At 37.6% G+C, this 24678-nt stretch overlaps 1 protein-coding gene across 2 annotated transcripts in view; it reads right to left on the bottom strand.

The window, feature by feature from the left end:
• xpnpep1 (X-prolyl aminopeptidase (aminopeptidase P) 1, soluble) overlaps positions 1-22728 on the bottom strand; it is a 34697-nt gene extending 11969 nt beyond the window's left edge. Inside the window, exons 1-12 of one of the 2 annotated variants that reach the window (XM_036565167.1) lie at positions 22606-22728; positions 18377-18501; positions 16294-16357; positions 14752-14856; positions 12369-12461; positions 11543-11686; positions 9601-9696; positions 7995-8076; positions 5723-5933; positions 1957-2046; positions 1687-1737; positions 386-444 (exon numbers count right to left, since the gene is read on the bottom strand). In XM_036565167.1, the coding sequence (XP_036421060.1) occupies positions 386-444; positions 1687-1737; positions 1957-2046; positions 5723-5933; positions 7995-8076; positions 9601-9696; positions 11543-11686; positions 12369-12461; positions 14752-14856; positions 16294-16357; positions 18377-18493 (1112 nt within the window). In that variant the 5' untranslated portion in view covers positions 18494-18501; positions 22606-22728. Of the gene's footprint in view, positions 1-385; positions 445-1686; positions 1738-1956; positions 2047-5722; positions 5934-7994; positions 8077-9600; positions 9697-11542; positions 11687-12368; positions 12462-14751; positions 14857-16293; positions 16358-18376; positions 18502-20345; positions 20478-22605 lie in introns of those variants that run through there. The other variant, XM_036565166.1, reaches the window with a different exon arrangement.
• Positions 22729-24678: the final 1950 nt, after the last annotated feature.

Here is a 24678-nt window from a genome sequence, read left to right as displayed (position 1 = left end):
TGAAAGTGAAAAAAAAGATTACAAGTTTATTATAATCTCTTCTTTTATAGTGAACAGAGCTTGATTAACTCCAGGTCTTACTAAGTCTGCATCACTGTTTGACGGGTGGCCTTATTCTAGGGAGAAGCTACCACACTTAATGATCTAAAGCAGACGTCTTCAACTCCAGATGTTAAATGATGTTATTTGAATGGGGGGTAACTGATTGGATATCTAGTGAAATCTGATCAATCTAAGACCAATCCGAAAGGTCCTAAAACAAGCAGATCTCATAGCAGAACTCAAAGCAGAACGGAATGAAATCTGACTGATGCAGTAACATATGAGGAGGAATCTGATCTACAGTGAGTGTCATGTGTAGCTGTGCTGAGTGGGTCAAACGAACCTGCGGAATTCTTCGGCTTTATCCGCGGCTGAGATCTCTGTCACTGTGCCTTTTGGAATCTATAAAACAATAAAAACAATGGGCTCAGTGATAGTATACAAAATTAGCAGTGACAGTGATCAATCTAATGTTGAATAAATAGCTGTGCCCACAAAATCTGAAATTCCTTTATCATCAGGCACCCTAACTTACCACCCTGAGCAGCAATTTAAGACTCACTGCTGTAAATGAGCCAGTCATAATTCATTTCATAAACTGTCCTGTTCTCTTCTCAGTGTTACATTTTTGTGGACTTCTATGCTTTTAATATTTTTCTTGACTCATGTTCGTAGCACTTTGAGTTGTAAAAGAAATATCTTGTACTGTAGTGTAATATTCGTGATATGCAAATAGTCAAAGTCAAGTCAAGTGAACGTTTATTTATATAGCGCTTTTTACAACAGTCACAAAGCAGTTTTACAGAAAAATCCAGGTCCAAGCCCCTGTGAGCATCGCCAGTGGCGACAGTGGCATGGAAAAACTCCCTAACCTTGAGAGGAACCAAGACTCAAAATAACAATAATTACATTTCACTTTTATTATTACTACTAATATCTTTGTTGTTGCTAATAATATCAATAATCAGTTTGATCATTTGTATCTATTTTATAGATATTTTTGTATATATTTGGGAATATTTGTATAATGTATAATTGTTGTTAACAAAACAATATAATAATTGTTTATTATATAATTTATTTGTATAATTTATTGTTTTAGTAAAGTATTTTATTATTATTAATAATAATAATATTATTATTTCTAATATCAATTAAATAAATTGATAAAAATTATCATACATTATAATTGTTAACAAACAATCAATTATTATAAAAATATAATTAGAATAATTACATATAATTACCATTATTTTTAATCATATAATTTATTGTTTCATTAAAATATTTGTTATTGTTTTATTGTTGCTAATAACAACAATCAGTTTGAAATTTTTATACATTTTATATATTTTCTTGATTCCATATATATATATATATATATATATATATATATATATATATATATATATATATATATATATATATATATATATATATATAATTAAGAAAGCAATATAGTAATTGTTGTTTATTAAATCATTATTTTATAATCACATAATTTTATACTAATATTATTAATATAATATACTTATAATTTATTGTATGATTATTATTATTATTATTATTATTATGGTCAGCAGAAGCTACAGAGATGGGTGGGATATACAGTGGTGGGTGGGATATACAGTGGTGGTGGGATACCTCTTTCTCCAGCCAGGCAAACAGCTCACAGAGCGCCACTGCGTCTTTAATCTGAAACAGTGTGTTGCCATAAGACAAAAATCTGAGTCGGCGCATAACTTTTATTCAGCACAAAATAATGCAAGAAATATGCAGCAAAGTAAATAATAAACACACTAATTTTGAAATGTCAGACTCCTGTCTTACTAATCATTTAGTTACCATACGCGGTCAGTGCTCAGCTTGTTTAACCTGTGGTCCTTTGTCTGCTACACGTCCTTTAATACTCACGTGTGCCATCCTCATGCCCTGTATCTCTGTAGGGTTCTTCACTGCTTTGGCCAGACATAATGGTGTGTACGGGATTGGAGACCTGTGGATCTGAAAAGAGAAAAACAACAATTACTCACCAGCTGAATAAAACTGACCCAAACCTCACGCTGATCTTGCAGAACTACCCATTCTCACAGCAACGGCCAACACCAAATCCATGTGTTAGCAGATTTCAGCATAATATTTCATAGAGGCTTATGTCTCTGGTAAGAGGCAACAAGCATGAATATGAATATACAGCCATAACACATCTTCTATAGCAGGGGTGTCAAACTCAACGAGTAAAAGGGCCATATTAGAAAATATCAACAAATCTGTGGGCCAGAGAAAAAATGTTTTACTTAATTTTTAATTAATGTTGTGCAATAATCCAAATTGGCTATTGTTTATTCAAAATATGCAAAAACTTCAACAGTAAAATACAGACACTTGTAGTAAACCTTCAAATATTATATGAATACTTGAAATATTTAAGAGCTCAGGTCTCTTAAACCTGCCTATCTGCTTGAACTGGACACCTGGCATCCTTTCTTTGCTCAAGTTCATTAAGACTTGGGCTCAGTCTCTGAGCTGCTGAGCTACCATTAAGTGTTTATGTTGGTTGAACTGCAGCTGAAATGCAGCTGGTGCATTTGGTGATATGACTGGTGTGGAATTGTGTAGAACTGAGGTGTAACTGCTGTCCCATAGATTGTTGTTGGGGTAGGAGAGTCGGAGCACATAACTTTGCAGCGCATGCTGGGGACTGTAGTGCAGCGCACTGTGAAACAGGCTAATATTGATAGGAAATTAAAATACTTTTGCAGGCTAAAGAGGATTGTGTCTTGTGTTTCACACATGGGCTCTATAGGGAACAAACTTTAATATGGCATTTTTGATTTCAATACATTAAAAAATAAAACACAAAATGTTGCTTTTTTATGCTAAATTCAGCCACTACAGAAACTGTGCATGAAGCTGTGTAGAAGTGTGTTGTATGTAGAGGATGTGTTCACTTATTTTCACTTCCAAAATCAGGGGCGCCAAAACTTTTGCACACAACTGTACTTCATGTTGGTCACCTTTTACTGTTACTCCGGTGAAAATCAATAATAAGTGTTTCCATGGTGATTTTGAATACCTGCACATGCCCGCTGAGAAACTGCATCTGACAATAAAGGCAGCAGCTTCTTTTACACAGTGATAGGAAACCTGGTAGCTCAGAGAAAGCTCCAATCCTACATGATGATGCATTTTACTGACCAACACGGTCATGCACACTCACTGACGTCCCTTACAAAGACTCTGAATTGATCACTGACTACACCAGGGGTCAGCAACCCAAATGTCAAGAGCCATGTTGTCAAGTTTCAACAAAAATCTGACCACCTTGGGAGCCACATCTCATGTCCATTTCACTGAAGTAATGTTTCACCATCTTGGCTTTAAATATGTCTCAGAATGTGCTAATGTACTAGTGTAGGCTAAAAAACAGAATATAAACGAAAACACAGACTTACTTTGCTCTACTTTAAGCTTTAGCTCAGCTATAGCCGCTTTTCTCGCATCTCCGGCAGGAAACTTTTCCTCAAAAGCAGAACAGTTTCTTGTAAAATACCTCTTTACTTTCGACTTTTTACGAGGCTGAAGTCGCTTCTTATTCGCCAGCTTCTTGTTCGAATTTTCCCATTCCACCTTAAATGTGCCTGAGGTGCCAGAAGGTAGCTAATTATGTAGCTAACTGTTGCACCATTTAAAATGTTCGAAAATTCAAACAAGAAACAGGCGAATGAGAAACTGACTTCAGTTTTGTGACTTTTTAGTGTTTGACAGTTTCTCATTGCAGATATGCGAGTAAATCCATTCATCTCCAAATTATCAACATTCATGTTAAATCTTTCTCTTTTCGTTAGTCACTAGTTAGGCAAGATCATTGTCTGCGTTGCTATGGTGACCAGCAGTCCGCGCACCAAGCTTCAGGGTTAAAGGGTGAATTGGCAGTTCTACATTAACTCCAGTGTTTAAGACCATTTACTGTTAAACTGTGTTGAACGACCAGCAGAGCTTTATTTTACTGTAAGGGAGGATTATTTTATTTTTACCTACAAACCTAATTCTGCTGTGGAGCAGCAACAGGTCAGTAAAGGAACCAAATGCGGCTCCAGAGCCCCATGTTGCTGACCCTTGGACTACACGTTAGGTTTGATAGTCTGGAGATTGTTCTCCTTGAGTATCTCGTGGGAAGGTAGAACACAAATGTCTCAAGTTGCTCTCATGTTCTCTCACTCTCACCTGATACCTAGAATTCCTTGTTTTCTCTCTCTTTCTCTACCCCTGTGACTCACTTCAGATGTGGCTCGGGCTAAGCTGCTTTACCTTCTCTCTTTCAGACCCACCCTAGGGATCACCTGGGACAGGAAGGTTTACTTTTCTTTCTCGGTTGTTGAGAAGCAGCCGGCTCCCAGAATGACCGCTGCAATTCTTTGGTGTAAAAGCAAATTTATACAGCAGCCCCCCTTACTCTAAACGTGGTCCATCAGCCAAGACAGACTTGTTTCTTAAGGTCTTTAGTTTGCATTGGAGTTGCGAGGCTAATGTAGCTAAGGCTGCGTTCACATTACTTGCCTCGTTGTTCAAATCCCTTTTTTGCTCAAATCTGATCTCTCTGACACGATGGTTCACACTCGTTTAGGTAAGTGACTCAAATCTGTCATTAATGTGATGAACTGGCGTCCTGAAATGACCCTCATGACCACATCCTACTCAGTAACGTCACATGAATGAATCACGTTCATCATCAGCACAAACTAACGAGCAGAACGACCTTCGTTGAGAAGATAATTAAGTAGTTAGGATCTACTTAAACCCAGGGTATTAATTGAGATAGTAAGCTACATATATACAAAATCATCATATATAGGGCACTTTCTATTGGGAGGTGTCTGTCCTAAATCCTAACCCCTAAATTTACACTTGTAAAAAAAAAAAATAAAACTTACATTTTTCTAATTTTTTACAAAGATATTTATAATTTCTTTTAAAGTCAAGTTAAAAATTTAGTTTAATTTTGAAATAAAAAAATTATTCAAAAAATGCCGTCCCATGTTTTTCTGTCACTACCGAAACACAAAGAGTTTTAGTCTGTAGGCGGACCCTTATTTTAGCCACACCCCTGCATTTTAGAGCAGGAAGTGAGACTGCATCCTTGTCCCTCATGGCCACATGGTGAGCAGTTAGATCAAATTGTTTTTGAAGTAAATGTGTCCTCATTACCGAAACACATTTTCTCCAATTAAGTACATTTTTTGTGTGTTTCAGTAAAAATACTATGATTTTATTTGTGTACAGCTGTGTAAAGCTGTGTTTGTTAGTCATGTACTGGCTAGCTTTTTTGGAGTTCTGCTCAAAATGAGCTAAAATTGTCACCACCGAAACAGTCTCGGTTGCAGTAGTGTTATGATTGTTTTGGTAGTGACAAAATGGAACGTTCAATCATTTATGTTAATAAAATAAACATAATTAAGGTATAGGGTCACTGAAAGCAAAAGCATTTTAGTCTAAAGTCCCAAATATGTTTTCCACTCTGATTTTGAACCAATTCCATAGACTGATCCATATAGTAGAGAGATCCAGTATGTCATACAGTGTTGGAAGATAAGAGTACTGTTCAGGTATATTTTTGTCTATAAACAATATAATATTACCCTGAAAGATACAGCAAAAGACATCATTCCTGTTGACTCACCTTGGGAATGGCCTGAGTGAGGGCGCAGCTGGCCTTGTCGCTGATCCACACCTTCTCTTTAGGGCCGAGTGCGGAGCAGACCGCCCGCAGCTCCGTGTAGACGGACTCGTAGGGCAAACACTGCACCTCCAGCTCCGGCTTACTGGGACTGTCCAGCTCCAGGTGCTCCCGCACCACGGGGTCCACAACACGCTTCTCATCCAAAAACAACCTGACATGACAGGAGCGAAGATCATGTTTTAGCCCTTTTCACAATTAAAGACCAGTTAAACTACTGTCAAACTGGTTTCTGTTTGCCGTTTTCCCTCTTCTGGGACTCAATATAGGGGCTTGCTAAATTAGATGTGTTTGACTGAGTCTGCAGAGCAGTGGCCCGCAAGGACAGCAGTCTGACACAAGTGGTTTATACAATACACCAAACTGTACTTCATGTAAATACACAAGAAAATGAGACTCTTCCTCTGTTACACAGTACTGTGCAAAAGTCAGAGACCCTTCTTTTATTTCATTTCCAGTCAAAAAGACCATTAAGTGCAAGTTTTTTATTCTTCAGTTCTGAGAACGGCAGCAGATTTTTTGATTTGTAAATTTTTGTCCTTTTTGTCTCAGCAAGGGCTTCTTGAACAGCTACACATCCTTTCAGACCCATAGCGCTGAGTCGTCTTCTCACAGTGGAAGGATGGACAGAAACACCTGTGGATGTTTTCAGATCTGAAGCAGCTTGATTTTCTCCTCTCTCTCAAAGATGAAAGCTTTAAGTGCTGTTTATCTGATGGGGGTCAGTTTTGGTGTCTACCAGGTCTTCCAGGTGGTTGACAGGAGCCACACTTTCTCTGTGGCATTTAATCATTTTTTGATCATTAACTCCACTCCATCAGTGTCATTTTCCTTTGACTTTCTACTGGTTTATCTTATGTCTACCCTCCTCAGAAATATCTCCTGAATAATAAATAGCTTGTACTGTTTTGGTTGGAAATTCAATAAATGAGTGCACAGTACTGTTTTTGTAACTGACTAATTTGTATTCTAGTCATGGTACTGAAAAACCGACTATTCGTTTAGTTTAACCCTTTTGTTGCCAAATGAAGGCTAAAGCAGAGAGCTAATAGCAGGTTTTACAGTGATCTGGCTGTGTGTTTGTGCTGTATTTCTGGGTTGTGTGATGTTAGAGCTGGTTTCTCTCACTCTGGCTAGTGATAGCAGGTTCCTCTGAGTGCTCTGGGGTGTAAATTATGTCACTATTTTTAACCCTTTGTTTATAATATGAAGACTAAAAGCAGAGATGTAGTATAACAGTAGCAAGTGGGGTTTGGGTGATTTTGGAGCTGGATTGCTGGCTGATGGATGGTCACAGGTGGATAAAATCACTCTGGATGGTGAAGCAGAGTCTGATGAGTGACCTGATGTGTGAATCATGTCGCTGTTTTAACCCTTTGTTGGAAAATAAAGGCCAAAAAACAGAGCGATAATAACAGGATTTTGGGTGATTTCTGAGCCGAATTACTCACTGATGCTGACGTCACAGTTAGATGACGTCATGCTAGCTAGTTAGGGCTGAATGGTCTGATATGTGGATCATGTCTGTAGCTTAAACCATTCTGAAGTTATTAAGGATAGAAGTTACCTACATTTTTGCCCACAAATTGAAGGCTTTGGGTTTCGAGGGTTAAAAGGACGAGTAGTCAACATATTGTTTATGTTAAGGTTGTTTTTTAATGGCCTTAAATTGAGTCAATGTTTAAAAAATGTATTTTGTAGAATAAAAATCAGCGCCTGCTTTAAAATTTACACAGTAAAATTTGATTGAAATGGAAGGTGAAATCACCACACTGTCAAAAACACAGACTCTAAAAGAAAATATGTGGCTTTTTTCAAAAATATGCATCTTCATAAATGTAAATAAATCATTCTCATTCACAAATAGCACCTGGTTGGTGTTATTCATTATTGTTATCATTGTAAATTCTTGAAACATCTTTTATATCATATTATATACATTATATTTCATGTTATGTACAAGCTATTAATGATCTTTGTTGGTTGTGCTGAAATGATGTTCTATTCAGATATTGATCAAATTACTTGTCACTATTCAATTACTGAAAGACTGGAAATGCCCAGGCCTTTAATATAGGTATTAAATTTGCATTTCGTGTGAATATTATATGATATGAACATGTGTGGGATACTCATAACACAAATTCTAATCGTAAATGAAACCATACTGTATTCCTTATTATTCAAAATTCAAGTAGTCATGCAGTGACGTTACCGTATGCTGTTGATTCCAATGATGGCGTATGCAAAGAACACGGGGTTATACTCAATATCTGAGCCACGCAAGTTAAAAAGCCCTAAAAAGAAGAGAATGTTGTCATTTAAAAGCACAGTTCAGTCATAAATCTAAATGTTCACAATTTTAACCTCTACTCACGTTTCTAATAGACTTGCTTTTGTGGTTTCTGGCAATGCATGATATTCTGTTATCTATAAACATGAACAAGATTACAGACAAAACTAGAAGGGGCTTGACAAAGTATTGCAGGTGGTTGCTAAGGTGCTGCTGGGCTGTTGCTGTGGTATTCCAGGTGGTTGCTAAAGTGTTGCTAGGCCATTACTTTGATATCACAGCTAAGGTGTTGCTAGGCTGTTTTAACGGCATCCGAGCTGGTTGCCAATGTGTTGCTAAGCCATTGCTACACTATCCCTGTTGGTTATTAAGGCGCTGCTAGGTTTATTGCTATAGTATCAACATGACCAATACTACTGTTTTTAGCAATGCGCCATAATTTTGACCATTTTTGGATAGACAGATAGAAAATAGTGCTAGAAACCAAAAAAGCTAGTCTATATGAATATATATAAAAATCAATTTTCCAAAATATCTGCATAATTCAAACATTAAGATGTAAACAAAGTCATTCAGAGTGGTCTGACGTGAAATGGTTTATTGTAGAGAAACTTGCTGACTCTGATGTCTTTACAGTGGTGGTGATGGGAACCACAGGTCACAATATCTACAGCACAAATATAGCCATGTTATTTACTACCCAAAACCACCAGTGAACCTACCTTTGCCTTTTGTGTTTTTATATGTAATATGGATTATGATAAAATAGTGGTAAATCTGAAACAATACGTTTTCTTTGGGACCTACAACGTCCTGCATGTGCTTCACCCATGAGTGGATTTAAAAAAAATATATGTTTAGGCTAAAACCTTCTCAAAACTATGATAAAATAACGTCTCAAGCGTTTGGCAGCATTTTCACAACCATTTCATATAATAGCTTTCTGTAAGCTTGAATAGGTGGATGTCTGGTTCCTATCACCACCACTGTGAACAATTCTGACTCTATAGAACAGAGCATTTCACACCAAAGTGCTCTGAATGACTTTGTTCACATCTTCATGATTTAATTATGCAGAAATCTTGGAAAATCAGTGGAATTCTTCTTTAGCAGTTAGATATAGTTTAAGGCAAGTATGTATGATAAAAGAGTGAAGGTACAAGATTTCCATTAGCCTCATAGAATCAGTGAAAAACTATAAAAACACATCAGTATAAATGTACTGTTAAGCTACTGCTTTATATCCATGTCACTACAGATGACACAAAGCATGAGTAATGAGTCTCTCAGGAAAACCCTTTCTGAGGATTCACCCTGAGGCATCACACACCTACCTTAATTTGGCCCACTAGAAATCAAAAACAATGTCAGCCCAATTAACAGCATCAACCAAACCCACAAGCCAATTTGCCATAAGAGTCTTTTAATTCCAGCTAATTGGCAGGACAAGAGGGGCCCAAGAGGTGGGTCGTGATCTGACCACTCCACACTCACACACGCGCACAAGATGAAGCTTTCTGATACGCACATGCGATCTCGTCCAGGGCCGTCACCACGAACCAGGAGATCTTTCTCTCTGCCATCTTCCCCCTCAGCTGCACGATCTTATCCTGCCAGCTCAGACCTGTTCAGGAGACAAAGACAATTTAGTACAAACACTACCATTGAAACGTTTGGAAGCAATGCTTTCAATAATGCACAGTCGTGTGCAAAAGCCAGTCTACTGCATGTTTTGTGAAGATAAGTTAACACATCCTCTAATTCATAGTATTCGATTACGTCATTAAGAAAGACCCGTCGCCATTTTGGCAGGCAAGCTTTAACTCTGACAGAGCTCGTCTAATCACTGTTGCTACAGCTACAACCTTGCAGGTGGATGAAGACCAAGCAACATAGACCAACATGACTAAAAAAAGATGAGCTATATGGACAAAAGTATTGGGACACCTACACATTAAACCTACAGGAGCTTTTATGACATCCCATTCTAAATCCATAGGCATTAATATGGAGTTGGTCCCCCTTTTATAACAGCTTCAGGGAAGCTTTCTACAAGATTTTGTAGTGTGTCTGTGGCAATTTTTGTCCGTTCATCCAGAAGAGCCTTTGTGAGGTCAGACACTGATGTTGGACAAGAGGGCCTGACTCACAGTCTCCATTCTAGATCATCCCAAAGATCTGGAACTAAGAGGACTAGGCCAACCCCTGAAAGACAACCCCATATCATTATCGGCACTGTGTATTTTGATCTTAGGCTTGTGTGTAGCTGCTCGGCCATGGAAACTCATTCTGTAAAGCTCCTAATGCGCAGTTCTTTCGCTGATGTTGCTTCCAGATGCAATTTGGAACTCTTTAGTGAGTGATTCAACAGAGGATAGGCACTGTGCGATTCAGCACTTGGTGGCCCCGCTCTGTGAGTTTGTATGGTCTACCGTTTCGTGGCTGAGCTGCTGTTGCTCCTAGGTGCTTCAATTTCACAACAATAGCACTTACAGTTGTCTAGGGCAGATCTAGCAGGACAGACATTGCACAAACTGACTTGCGGCAGAGGTGGCATCTTATGACAGTTCCATGTTTAAAGACACTGAGTCATCAGTATGACTCATTCTGCTGCCAGTGTTTGTTTATCAAGACCACAAGGCTGTGTGCTTAATTTTATTCACCTGTTAGTAATGGGTGTAGCTAAAGCACCTGAATGCAATATGGAGGTGTGTCCCAAAACTTTTGTCTTTGTAGCGTATGTAGATATTTTAGATGCAGTATGTATATATATGAAGCAGCTGGACTGTTGAACGCGTCTCACTGGCTGATCCAACACCGCGTTTCAAACCACACATATTTTACCCACTACGCTAAAGAGTGCACTTCTAAAGATACACTGTTGTTTCTACAGACTATTTGGTATACTAGTACGTGGTTTGGGACGAGGCACTGATAATGCAGAGGGGAAATCTTAGCCATTTAGATTTCAGCTTTCATTTGTTATCAGTACATCAATAAATCAAATACAATCAAGGCAATACAACCAAATATATCAGTTAATATGTTTTAAAAATGAGATTTAAACTGAGCATTTAAGTTTTACAGCCTTTGCTGCATCAGTTATGGCGATTATCTCTTTACAAACAGCCACAGCACTGCTGACTGGACTTGGAGATGCCTAATATCCATGAAGTAATTTCTATTTATTTGCACAGATGGGTGAGAAAACTTCAGCACAGGCCACATTTATGCTTTATTCCCAGTATGTTAAATTCAGCAAATAAACGGTAATTGTGCTTTAAAATGTGCAGAAGTGTGGTCTCTGTACACACACACACACACACACACACATATATACATACATATATATATATATGTATATACACTGTACACACGTATATATATATATATATATAATTAATTTTATTCACCTTTGTGTGTGTGTGTGTGTGTGTGTGTGTGTGTGTGTGTGTGTGTGTATGTGTTACCTGTGTATTTAAGCCCCAGAGCACTGAGCTGTGTACTCGGCCGGACAGGTCGGTCCTCCCAGATGGCGTCAATGAGATTCTCCTGAAGAGCAACCAGAGAGTGTCCGGCACCGCTCAGAGCTTTAGCCATGGCCTTCCACTGGTCTGAAACAATATCAATTCCAGCAAATAAAATTTAATATTAGTCAAAATACCAGAACCAATTTTAAGGACTTTTTTTAAGGAGTAAAAAATTCAATAACTAACAATATTGACCAATGTAATTTATATAGTGTTGTTTATTTGATTTTCTTTCTTTAGTTTTAGTTACTTACTTTATATTTTTGGTTACATCTCCCATATTTTAAATTACAGAGCAAGAATGTTTTTTTGTCTGTAAGTAAATGCACAAGCAGCTAATTGTATGTATTTACAATAGAATGTCCTGATATGATCCTTAGCAGATGTACCAATGGCTGCAGGGGAAATACACATTATAAAAGCCTGTATGCAAGAACTGCTTTCAGACTGGGCTACTGTAGGCTGGTAGACAAAGTGCTCTCAAATAAAGACACTGCATCTCAATCTCCTGGCTCTCCTCCTTGGCATGGAAAAAAATTTACATCAATGGTCAAAAATGAAACAATCCTGTAACTGTTTAAAAGTATTAAAGAAGCTACGAATAACCCTTAACATAACTTTAAAATGTAATTTTAAAAAGGTAAATAACACTCAATTCTCACAAAGTTCCCTTAGCATCCAAGAGACATGGATGTAGCTGTCTAGATTTCCACTGTATAATGAATATGTTTTTGAGAGATATTAATTGAGCAGTGTTAACACTGACCAGCAGCAATGATCCAGGGGTCGACCCCCACTTTGGAGTTTTCCGGCAGAACGCTGATGAGCCAGTCCTCCTGTGATGGTGTCTCCTTCAGGCCTGGATGACGACAAGAGTTTTGTCACTTATATTTATATCAGACCAAAATAATGTACTTAAGCCTATCTCAGGATTTCTAAGCAATAATTTGGTGAAAAATTCAATTGGCCTTATTTCTCCCTTAACCCAAATGCAGTCGGGCAGCAAGACATGCTTGCTTTCCAAGTTTGCTTCTTTAGTCAAAAAGATTGTTGCAGAGCTGTAAATGGTAGCATCATGTACTTTGCCCATGTTTATCTATAACAGAATGTCACACAGTTCAGAAACCTATTACAGTCTATTACGTGAAGCTATGCTATGTACATTGTGTTGGATTTGGAGACATATCTGGTGGACACGCAATGTAATTGCATGCAATGTGTGGAAAAACATTATGTAATGTGGGTTGTGCTTCAGACGCCTTCCCCGAGCGGAAGAATCTTATGATCGCAAGCGCATTGAAAGAGAATTCAAAGAGAACTCAGTCAGAACATGGTGAAGGACATGTCTTCTGGAGACGTGAGTGAATTATCTACTACTGTCATCATATCTTCATCAGTATAATGTTGATTTTGCATTTGAGACCTAAAAATCAAGCCAGACCTTCTTTTTGAGCCTGTGATTGTGACATTAACATATATATATCTGGTGCAAATAACTCCCATGAAATCCGACCTGACATCTCTGACTGTCCAGCAGCATCATTCTGCTTCACTCTGGCACTAAAATAGAGTAATAACTGCTGTGGAATAATTTTGTTCAGTTCAACACCTATGGCAAGTTGTCCAAACATTGTGCTATTTTGATTTATTTATTAAAAATCTGCTTTCCATACCAAAGTCAGAAGGTCAATGTGTATGAAATTTGGCATCTTCTTTTGAGCCTCCACATCTATTAGAAATCAAGGCCATTCTAAAAAGTTTGGCTATTATTTGTGTTCTATTGGCCCCATCATAGCTCAGAGTGCTTGGACCCCGATGATTACCACTTGCACTGAAATTTGTAGATGGTGGTTTAGCTCTCATAGTGGTTAGGACCGTTCACAAAAATCAGTGAGGACATCAACTTCAGACAAAAACTAAATGAAAATTTGTAAACCTTTTAGCCCACCATTCAAAAGCTACTGAAACCCACAGAAATCCAAATGTGTGAAAATGAAACCAACTTGTATGAGGTATGTATGAGGTATGCAAATTAAATGCTAATTGCCGTTAGCTACATTAGCCTCCAGTGCAAAACTAAAGAAGCAAACTTCAGACATCAAATATGTTTTGGCTGACTGACCACATTTGGGGTATGTGGGGGGGGCCTACTTGAGTTCCGGAAACATTCATAGCCTTAATGATTATTTCTGCACACATCATTAAGCATACAGTTCATTTAATTAGTTAAAATAGTCTACTAAATTAAACAGCTCATGGACAAACCATAATCACCATGAGGAAAACATTAATGACAAGGAGAAAACATACAAGGTCTAGCTGCACACTCACTTATTAACAGAGCCAACATGGCATTTTATCACAGGACTCACAGGGTTTGCAGGCTAGCTCAATATGATGTTTATAGTCTTTTTAATATCACAGCATTTTATGTATGACAGAAAGCGATTAATTGTGTATCCTGTAGTGAACAACTTCCTTTCCTTTGACATATTTGTGAGTGAAACACGGTAGGAGGGGTCTCTAGCTGGTCGGGATCTAGCTGAGCGTTTTTGCCTGATGATAGGTGGGGGTAGTGGAAGTAGACCTGTCACGATCAGGAAATTTCAGCTAATCATTCATTGCCACTGCAACTATTAAAGTACAGGCCCAAAGTTGCCACATTGGCTAGTTAGCCATCCTGCATCCTTGCTGTCAAAATATACTAGCTTCCAGCTTTAGCTCAAATAAACAAACACTACTCACTGCTGCCCTCTAAAGGTGTTACAGCATCATTTAGAAGTTAGTACATTTTTGGTCTCACTAAATGCATTTTCTGCTTTCTTTTGTTTACATGCATTTGCCTCAACCCAACAGCTGAATATGTGCCCAATTCTGTTTGTTGGAACATAAACATATGATTGTGAAAGCTAATAAGTGAAGAAAATCGTTGCAGTCAGCTCAAGTAATTGCAACCATGCCTACATGGGAGGGTGATGATATTATTGGTTAATACTATTTTTCCCCACTCACCGGCACACGGTGATGTAATGAAAATCAGAAGACATTTTACAGGGGGTCAAAAGTCATCATATTTAGATGGAAATAAAAATTTTAAATGTTGACTCATGTTACATTTTTGCCCATCAACTATCACTGTAATGTCATACCCATTTTCATCAGAGTCCAGTTGTTGTCCATCTGTTGGCTGGCCTGCAGGAAGTATCGTCCGTCCGTCCACATGGCGGCATGCTGCTCTGTCACTATAGCAGTGCCTAAAACCAAGCAACATGCATGTAAATGCATGAATAATAAACAGCCACCCACCTTTTCAGGCTTTTTTAGATAAAAGCCTAGAGTGCTTGGACCCCGATGATTGCCACTTGCAATGCAGTTTATAGACGTCCACGTTTGTCTGTATTTTTTTAGAAATACGAGTTTGATGTAGTATGCAAACATGTTTTGTACACGTCACCCCAGACTGCTTTTGTATGGTGTACTTCATTTGCCAATCAGAGCAGAGGTCATTTACATATATCAGTTTTAGTTTAATTCTAAGACATGAAGCAATGAATCTTAGCAAAAAAGGCTCTATATAATACCAAAAAAGGGTTCTCTGGCTTGTAACAATAACAGAAACTTTTTGGTGCTATATACAACCCTTTTAAAAAAGGTTCTATATAAAACCATCTACAATACATTCTCAATTAATCTGAAGAACCTTTCACAATGCAAAGAACCCTTTAATCATGCAAAGGGTTCTTTGAGTGCTCATGGTTCTATATAGAACCATTTTCTTTACTAAAGAAACCCTGAACCATCTTTTTTAAGAGTGTACACTCTTAGCAAAAACCGCTCTACATAGTACCAAAAAAGAGTTCTTTGGCTTGTGGAACCCTTTTTGGTGTTATAAAGAGCGTTTTTCAAAAAGGGTTCTATATAGAACCATCTACAACACATTATTCAACAAGGAGAACCCTTTCATGATGCAAAGAATCCTTTACTCATGCATTTGAGTGTTAATGGTTCTATATAGAACCATGTACGTTACTAAAGAACCCCTGAAGAGCCACCTTTTTTCCTTTTCGAGCGTACACTCTTAGCAAAGCAAGCATTCTATATAGTACCAAAAAAGGGTTCTTTGGCTTGTAATAGTGGAACCCTTTTTGGTACTATATAGGACCCTTTTCAAAAAGGGTTCTATACAGAACCATCTACAACACATTCTCCATCAATCTGAAGAACCCTATCATGGTGTGATGTTGGTTGCATTTGTGTTGGTTCCAATCACCACCGCTGTAAAGAGTCTCTACAAACAACCGTTTCACATTACTCCACTTTCTTTACATCTCAGTATAAAATTATGTAAAAAATTGGTGGAACAGATCTTTAAATTTTGACTGTTTAAAGTACAAAAGTATGGATTCATAAACAGGCCATATGAGCTGTGATAGTACCAGTAACAATATCTTTCAATTGAGTCTCAAAATTTGTCATTCGTCTTGAGCGAGTTAGTGTTATTTTATTGAGTAGTCATCTGGTGCCAGTGTCACGATGAGTTATTCAGTTATGTAGTTATTCAAGTCCTTTAAACGCCCTCAAAGTGGTGAAACACTTGGCTCTGTTTTGCCAAAACAACTAAAAACTAATATGGTAATAATGAATATTAGTATAAAAAGAAAAAATAAATAATAAAACACACACAACTGTACCTGCTGAGCCATTGAATCCACAGATGAACTCACGTCTGCAGTCACAGGGAGCAATATATTCACTCTGCACGGGAGAATAAAGAGAAATGCGATGAGAAGTGTTCACATGCATGATATTCTGGTTTTCTATAAACATTAACAAAAAGTACAGACAAAACTAGAAGGGGCTTGACAAAGTAATCCAAGTGGCCGCTAAAACGTTGCTAGGTAGTTGCTATGGTATTCCAGGTGGTTGCTAAAGTGTTGCTAGGCCATTATTACAATATCCCAGGTGGTTTCCAAAGTGCTAAATACTCTTCTATACTATGATATCCTAGGTGGTTTCCAAGGTGATAAATACTCTACTATACTATGGTATTGTATCCCAGGTGGTTGCTAAGGTGATAAATACTCTACTATACTGTGATATTCCAGGTGGTTACTAGAGTGATAAATAATATATTACAATATTAAAAGAAACATTTTAAGCCAAAATTATCTCTCAAAATGATCATAAATAGTGTCCCAGGCATTGTATTTACGACCATTTCATGTAGTAACCTTCTGTGAGGGAGCTTTTAGAGATGGACATCTGGTTCCTATCACCACCACTGTGAACAGTTCTGACTCTATAAGCTTCTCTAAAACAGAGCATTTCACACCAAACCATTTGAATTACTTTGTTTACATCTTAATTTATAATTTACACAATCTACACAAGTATTTTGTAATTCTGCCCATATTTATAGATAACAGTATGTCCTACACCCTTAGAACACAATCTGTTTACATTAGCCTGTTTGGTTAAAGACATACATTTAATGCATATGTGCATCCTGTGGTTAAAAGTAAGAGTAATACTGCTGATCTAGAATTAGGTCCCCTATTCTAGTAGAAATTAGTAAGACGTTAGAGGCCTTGACAGAAGACTTATAAGCAATCAGGCCTAATTACTGATAATCCAACACAAAGGCGGTGGGGGTTACCCTCTCCAGCACGTCTCAGAGGTCAGGCAGTCTCTAATAATCAGGGATGATTTCACAATCACAGCCCGGGAGGCGAGCACACACACACGCAGGCAAGCTGACAGGACTAACCAGATCCTTACCAGTTCCAGTACATAAAGGGGAATTCCACTGATTTTTCTAAATTTCTGCATAATGAAATGGTTGAGATGTAAACAAAGTCATTCAGAGCACTTTGGTGTGAAATGCTCTGTTCTAGAGAGTCAGAATTGTTCACAGTGGTGGTGATAGGAACCAGACGTCCACCTCTACAAGCTTACAGAAAGCTATTACATGAAATGGTTGTGAAAATGCTGCCTAACGCTTGAGACGTTATTTTATCATAGTTTTGAGAAGTTTTTAGCCTAAAACATATTTTTTAAATCCACTCAGGGTGAAGCACATGCAGGACGTTGTAGGTCCCAAAGAAAACGTATTGTTTCAGATTTACCACTATTTTATCATAATCCATATTACATATAAAAACACAAAAAGCAAAGGTAGGTTCACTGGTGGTTTTGGGTAGTAAATAAAAATAGCTGTATTTGTGCTGTAGATATTGTGACCCCTGGTTCCCATCACCTTCACTGCAAAGACATCAGAGTCAGTATGTTTCTCTACAATGAACCATTTCACACCAAACCACTCTCATAAATACTATATTATACTATGATATTCCAGGTGGTTGCTAGTGTGATAAATACTATATTATACTAAGGTATCCCATGGAGGATGCTAAGGTAATATATACCATATTATACTGTAATATCCCAGGTGGTTGCTAAGGTGATAAATACTCTACTATACTATGGTATCCCAGGTGGTTGCTAGGGTGATAGGAACCATTTTGCATTAAACCACTCTGAATGACTTTGTTTACATCTTAACCACATAAATGTGTCAATTTTTTTTAAAAAATTAGTACGATTCCCCTTTAACAATGTCATAAAGATTAGCTAACAATGTCAGCAAGGTCTATTTTGATTTCGGGTTGACTTTAGGTCTTACAGGTATCTAAGCACTGTTTCCTATCACAGACTATCCTGGACTGGAGGTTTTCTGCAGATTCTGATACCTGTGGCTATGGTCAGTGTTTTTACCTGGTGCGCGTCTCCTGAAGGGATGATGTAGGCCTGGATGGGCTCCTTGATGTACTTGCTGCTTTTCATCGCTTGCCTCAGCTGCCTCAGCAGCTCCACTGTGATCTTTGGGGACATGGCAGCGTCTGCACACACATCCACAATCACTTAAAGGTGCAATATGTAAGATTTAGCATCATCTAGTGGTGAGGTTGCAGATTGCAACCGACTGAATTCCCTCCCTAGTAGCCGTCGCCTGTTGCGATTTTATTTTGCTTCATGTTTTTGTGTGTTAGTTGATGAAGATTCACCCTCTGTCGTTTTTTTTTTGGGCTAAATAATAAATATGATCCTCTATTTGCCAAAATTTGGGTTCTCAAACTTTCACAACACAGAATGGTTAGCCAGTACCGGCAGCAACCACTGATTCTTTTTCTTTCTGCGTCTTCCAACTGGAGCTAAAGCAAAACTAAATTCAAGCTGCTGCTTCAATATAAAAACCAAAGTCACTGTCTAGAGCCAGTGTTTAGTTTGTCCGTTCTACGGTATAAACTTGCCGGTGCAACATGGCGGCCTGTGTTAAAAGCAGTGGTGGACAGTAACTAAGTAAATGTAATTCGTTACTGTACTTGAGTAGTTTTTTCGTGTATCTGTACTTTACTGAAGTTTTTCCATTTTGGGCGACTTTTTACTTTCACTCCACTACATTTCAAAGTCAAATATCTCACTTTTTACTCCACTACATTATGAGAAATCTGTCGTTCCTTTTGGTTTATGTGTGTATAAAAATGTAACGTCAAAACAAAAGAAGCACAAAGCAAGAACTCCAATCAGGGCACAGTGCACACTTTGTTTTGAGCTTGTTTTGACCTGTTGGTCATACCGACCCAGTGCAGCACACAGTTCAACATCAGTGCAGCAGCGTAAAATTTTGTGAGAGTCTAATCAACATAAATGATGAACTAACCTAACTTTGTGTAAATAGACCACAATATAGAAATATGTACACATATGCAGTTGTGACTGACGTGTCTTTTTTCTGAATTTATACAAACACATTTCATTTTATAGTAAATTTGTTTTGGCTATTTGGCTATTGGCTGTTTATGAACAGAGACCTACAGATGCAATATAGGAAAGGAAAACTCATCTGTGAATCTGAGTTTAAAGTTTTTATTAAACTTAAACTTGTAACTAAGTTGCAAATAAATCTTAAACTGAAACTTTGCTTGTTTGCAAAAAGTTATTTCAGAGCCACTCAGCTCTCCCTGATGGAAACTGTTTGCCTTCAGTGTTTTGTGCTTATGATAATATTAATAGACATCAGCGTCACTAATTAATGACATTCTATTAAGAGACTGATTTACCAAGAGAGACACTGGAGTATTTTCACCTAAAATAAGTTGATGAAGTGAGTCTTGTCACAAAAATGATAACAGGACATCAGATTCGTAATCAATCTTTTAGTACTTTTACCTACGATACTTAAGTACATTTGAAGGCAAATACTTTTGTACTTTTACTCAAGTGGAGGTCTAAAGGGAGGAACTTCTACTTTTACTGGGAGTAATATTTTACCTTGGGAATCTCTACTTTAACTCAAGTACATGATTTGTGTACTTTGTCCACCACTGGTTAGAAGGACCCGCTCCCTATGTAGATATGAAGGGCTCATTCTAAGCTAACGACACACACAATTTGCAGTTAGAGGTGAATATATACTAATGCAAACATGGTTTTGTTTACTATATTCCATTTCTGCTAGCAGATCTCTGTTAAAATTTACACATTGCACCTTTAAAAGAAAATCCAAATGTGCCAAATGTTGCTAACACTGAATGAAAGATAGTAGCCATTTAGGCTATTCAGTCAAATCTGCTCATGTCATTCACTGTTAGCCAGTCTCAATACAGCATAAACCCATCATTCCAAAACAGAACAACTACAGTAGAAGAGTCTACAGATGACCAAACTTCAGCTGAAAATATACCTGAGCTCATGCTTTTTCCCTTTTTCCTCCGAAGTTCACAAAGTGTGAGGTAGTGCAAAGTCAGACCGTGGTCAGCTCTCCAACCTTTAAGTCTCATAAAACTGCTAACTATGACCGCTCTCCAGTTAAACATTGACTTACTGCTGCACTTCAGATGATAATGCTAATTTATAAAGATGCTGACTTGACTTCATGATAGACAATTGCATAACTGTTCAGGTCAGAACTTAAACTGCCAAATAAAAAATGCCTTTTAGGACTTTGCAGTGCTTTGATTTGGGATTCTGTCAGGTTTTCTGGCTAGGAGAGGTTCTGGTGGTGAACATGGCTAAACTCTAAACCTCGCTTTCCTGACATGTTACGATCTCAAGCGTATAACAACAGAAGAACCCTTTTCAAAAAGCTTTTGTACAGAACCATCTACAGCACATTCTCCATCAACCTCAAGAACCCTTTAATCATGCAAGGGGTTCTTTGATTGTCCATAGTTCTACATAGAACCACTGTCTTCACTAAACAACCACTGAAGCACCATTTTTTTTAAGAGTGGACATCAATCTTAAGAACCTTTAATCATGCAGGGGTTCTTTGATTGTTTATGGTTCTATACAGAACAATTTTCCTCACTAAAGAACCCTTGAAGCACCATCTTTTTAAGAGTGTACATCAATCTGAAGAACCTTTAATCACGCAAAGAACCCTTTAATCCTGCAAAGTGTTCTTCGATTGTCCATGGTTCTATATAGAACCATTTTCCTTATTAAAGGACCCTTAAGCAGGATCTTTTTAAGAGAGTACATCAATCTGAAGAACCCTTTAATCATGCAAGGGGTTCTTTAATTGTCCATGGTTCTAAATAGAACCATTTACCGTTACAAAAGAACCCTTGAAGCACCATCTTTTTTAAGAATAGACATCAATCTGAAGAACCTCCGATCTTCTTAAGAACCCTTTAATCCTGCGAGGGGTTCTTTGATAGTCAATGGTTCTGTACAGAACCATTTTCCTTATTAAAGATCCCCTGAAGCACCATCTTTTTAAGAGTGTACTTCAATCTGAAGAAACTTTAATCATGCAAAGAACCCCTTTGATCCTGCAAATGGTTCTTTGATTGTCCATGGTTCTACACAGAACCATTTTCCTTACTAAGGAACCCTTTAAGAATTTTAAGTCTGTGGAAAATTATTTTAACACTAGCATAACATAATAAAAGTCACCACTATATTAAAAAAGACAAAAAAGAAGGAACAAAATGTCAAAATAATCCTTAAAAGCTGCACCAATAAAGTAACTTGAAATAAAATACAATTCTCCTTATCAGAAAATCTGAAAATTCTAATTTAATTTGAAGAAATAACGCAGGACCCTCAGTTCAGTTTTCTCTCTCTTATGGTGGTCCCTGTATTCCTACAGGGGGTCGAGTCGTGAAAACTTGCGTTTCCGTTGATTTATCACAACAGAGCCTGTGAATGAATTCAGAGCGCCGCGCCGTCCAATCACGTCAATGGAAACACAGCCGGGATCGCTGATTGGCTGGATCCTCGCATGACGCCCCACCACGGCAAAACAAACAAGCTGTCAGATTAGTCAGATTGTTGTTTACACGGCATCACGTTATTAATGCACGATATTTGTAACCGGTACCGCATTAAATTCACCATAAAGCCCGTTATATTGGCGTATATGAGCAGTATTTAATGAATTCTGTGGGTGGGAAGAGGAGGAGGGACACATTCCCTTCACCGTTCAGTCGAAACTGAGCGGCTTCAAAGTACTTTTCATTTTAAACCTCCTCCGTTTTACCGAAGCTGAACCGCTGCCAGCTGAACTAAAGGCCCAAAATGGCTGTTAACGAAAAAGAAAAGTTGTTTTTGTCGCTTTCTCGCCGCGCTCGGCGGCGCCGTTAGCTAGCCACCTCATGAGGCTGAAGTTGGCTTCCTATCCCCCAGCTTCTTGTTCGAATCTCTCCCGTTCCACCTTAAATGGTGCAGCAGTTACTCAGCTTGAGGCGCCAGAATGGAACTGCTGCGCTATTTAAGGTGGAACGGGAAAGATTCGAACAAGAAGCTAACTTCGTAGCCGCCTCGCTAACGGGCAGATTCAAAACACAGCACGCGCAGCAGCAGCAGCTACAGCACGAGACATCACAGCGCCGTTCACGCGCCAGCAGCGGGGGAAAAATAACAAACCGCGCGCGTCTCCGTTTTCTCCGACCGGAGTTTACGGGCCTGCGGAACCAAAGTAGGGTGACCAGACGTACCTCTGGAGACCGAGGCTCTCTGAGCGGAAACCTGCCGTTCTAAACTCTCCCGTTCCGTGTTGTTAATTCAGAAAACAGGAGGCTGCCATTACGCTGCTGACGTGGGCTCGTCACGTGACGGGCTCGCGCTTCCAGTCAGGTCGCCGCGCTGGAGACTCGCCTTCTTTTATTCAATGAGCCGCTGCGCTGTGAGGCTGTGGGGCTGCGAGGCTGACAGGCTGAGAGGCTGTGATGGAGGGGGGAGAAAAAGGGCGGCTAGAAAGGTTTCAGCCTGAAGGACCCTGTGTGAGCTGTATGGGGCCCCGATTTGAGGCCATAGTCTGTCATAGTGATGACTTGTGTCTCATAATAATGAGAAAGTTTCTCATAATTTTGACTTAGTGTCTCATATTGATGACTTTCTGTCTCATGTAAAATAATCTGAGAATATTCTCATAGTTATGAGATACTGCATCATAATTATGGGGTACTGAGTCACAGTTATGAAATAGCAAGTCACAACGATGAGACTGTAAGTGTTAATTAAGAGAGATTTTTCATTATTATGATACAAAGTAATAATGTTTACACAGTAAGTTATGAAGAGATGCTAAATCAGAATTATGAGAAGGTAAGTCATAATTATAAAAAAGTAAGTTAAATTTATGAGATGTTAAGTCATAATTATGAGATATTAAATCACAATTATGATATTAAGTCATAATTATGACATAGTAAGTCAATGTTGCGATGCTAAGTCACAATCATGAAATATTAAGTCACAATTATTATATTAAGTCAAGATTATGATGTAGTAAGTAATTATTACTTGATACTAAGTCATAATTATGAGAAGGTAAGTCATAATTATGAGACAGTAAGTTAAACTTATGAGATGCTAAGTCATAATTATGACAGTAACTCAATGTTGAGGTGCTAAATCATAATTATGAGATATTAAATCACAATTATGATATTAAGTCATAATTATGACATAGTAAGTCATTATTACATGATGCTAAATCGTAATTATGAAAAGGTAAGTCATAATTATGAGAAAGTAAGTTATGACATAGTATTATGTCATAATTATGATTGAGTATAAGTCATTATTATGAGATCCTAAATCATAAATATGAGATGCCAAGTCATAATTATGACTTATTCATTATTATAAAATCCTAAATCATAATTATGAGAAGGTCATACTTATGAGGAAGTGATTGTTATGAGATGCTTTGCATAATTATGGGATTCCAAGTCATAATTATGAGACACTAAGGCATAATTATGAAACAGTATGTCATAATGATGAGATGCTAATGCGTAATTATGAGAGATTTCTCATTAATGATACTAAGTAATAATATTTACACAATAAGTTATTATGATGAGATGCTACATCATAATTATGAAGAAGTTAAACTTATGAGATACTCAGTCATAATTATGACATAGTATTATGTCATAATTATGACTGAGTATAAGTCATTATTATGAGATGCTATCATGAGATCCTAAATCATAAATATGAGATGCCAAGTCATAATTATGACTTAGTCAAGTCATTATTATAAGATGCTAAGTCATAATTATGAGAAAGTCATACTTATGAGGAATTCTAATTCATAATCATAAGATACTATGTTATGACATAATAAGTCATAATTATGGGATACTAAGTCATGATTGACATAGTAAGTCATAATTATGAGATACTATGTCATAATTATGGGATAGAATCTCATTATTATGAGATAGTGAGTCATTGTTATGAGATGCTAAGTCATAATTATGATATGAAATTGTAATTATGACAGTATTATGAGATGCTTAGTTATAATCATGAGATGCTAAATGATAAATGATAAATATGAGATACCAAGTCATAATTATGACTTAGTCAAGTCATTATTATAAGATGCTAAATTATAATTATGAGAAAGTCATACTTATGAGGAAGTGATCATTGTGAGATGCTATGTCATAATTATGGGATTCTAAATCATAATCATAAGATATTAAGTCATGTTTATGACAGTACATCATAATTATGAGATACTATGTCATAATTATGGGATAGAATCTCACTAT

The sequence above is a fragment of the Colossoma macropomum genome, unplaced genomic scaffold (assembly GCF_904425465.1).
Source record: "Colossoma macropomum unplaced genomic scaffold, Colossoma_macropomum, whole genome shotgun sequence".
Taxonomy (NCBI): domain Eukaryota; kingdom Metazoa; phylum Chordata; class Actinopteri; order Characiformes; family Serrasalmidae; genus Colossoma; species Colossoma macropomum.
Note: the sequence above shows the minus strand (reverse complement) of the source record. Positions and strands in the feature narration are given on the sequence as shown.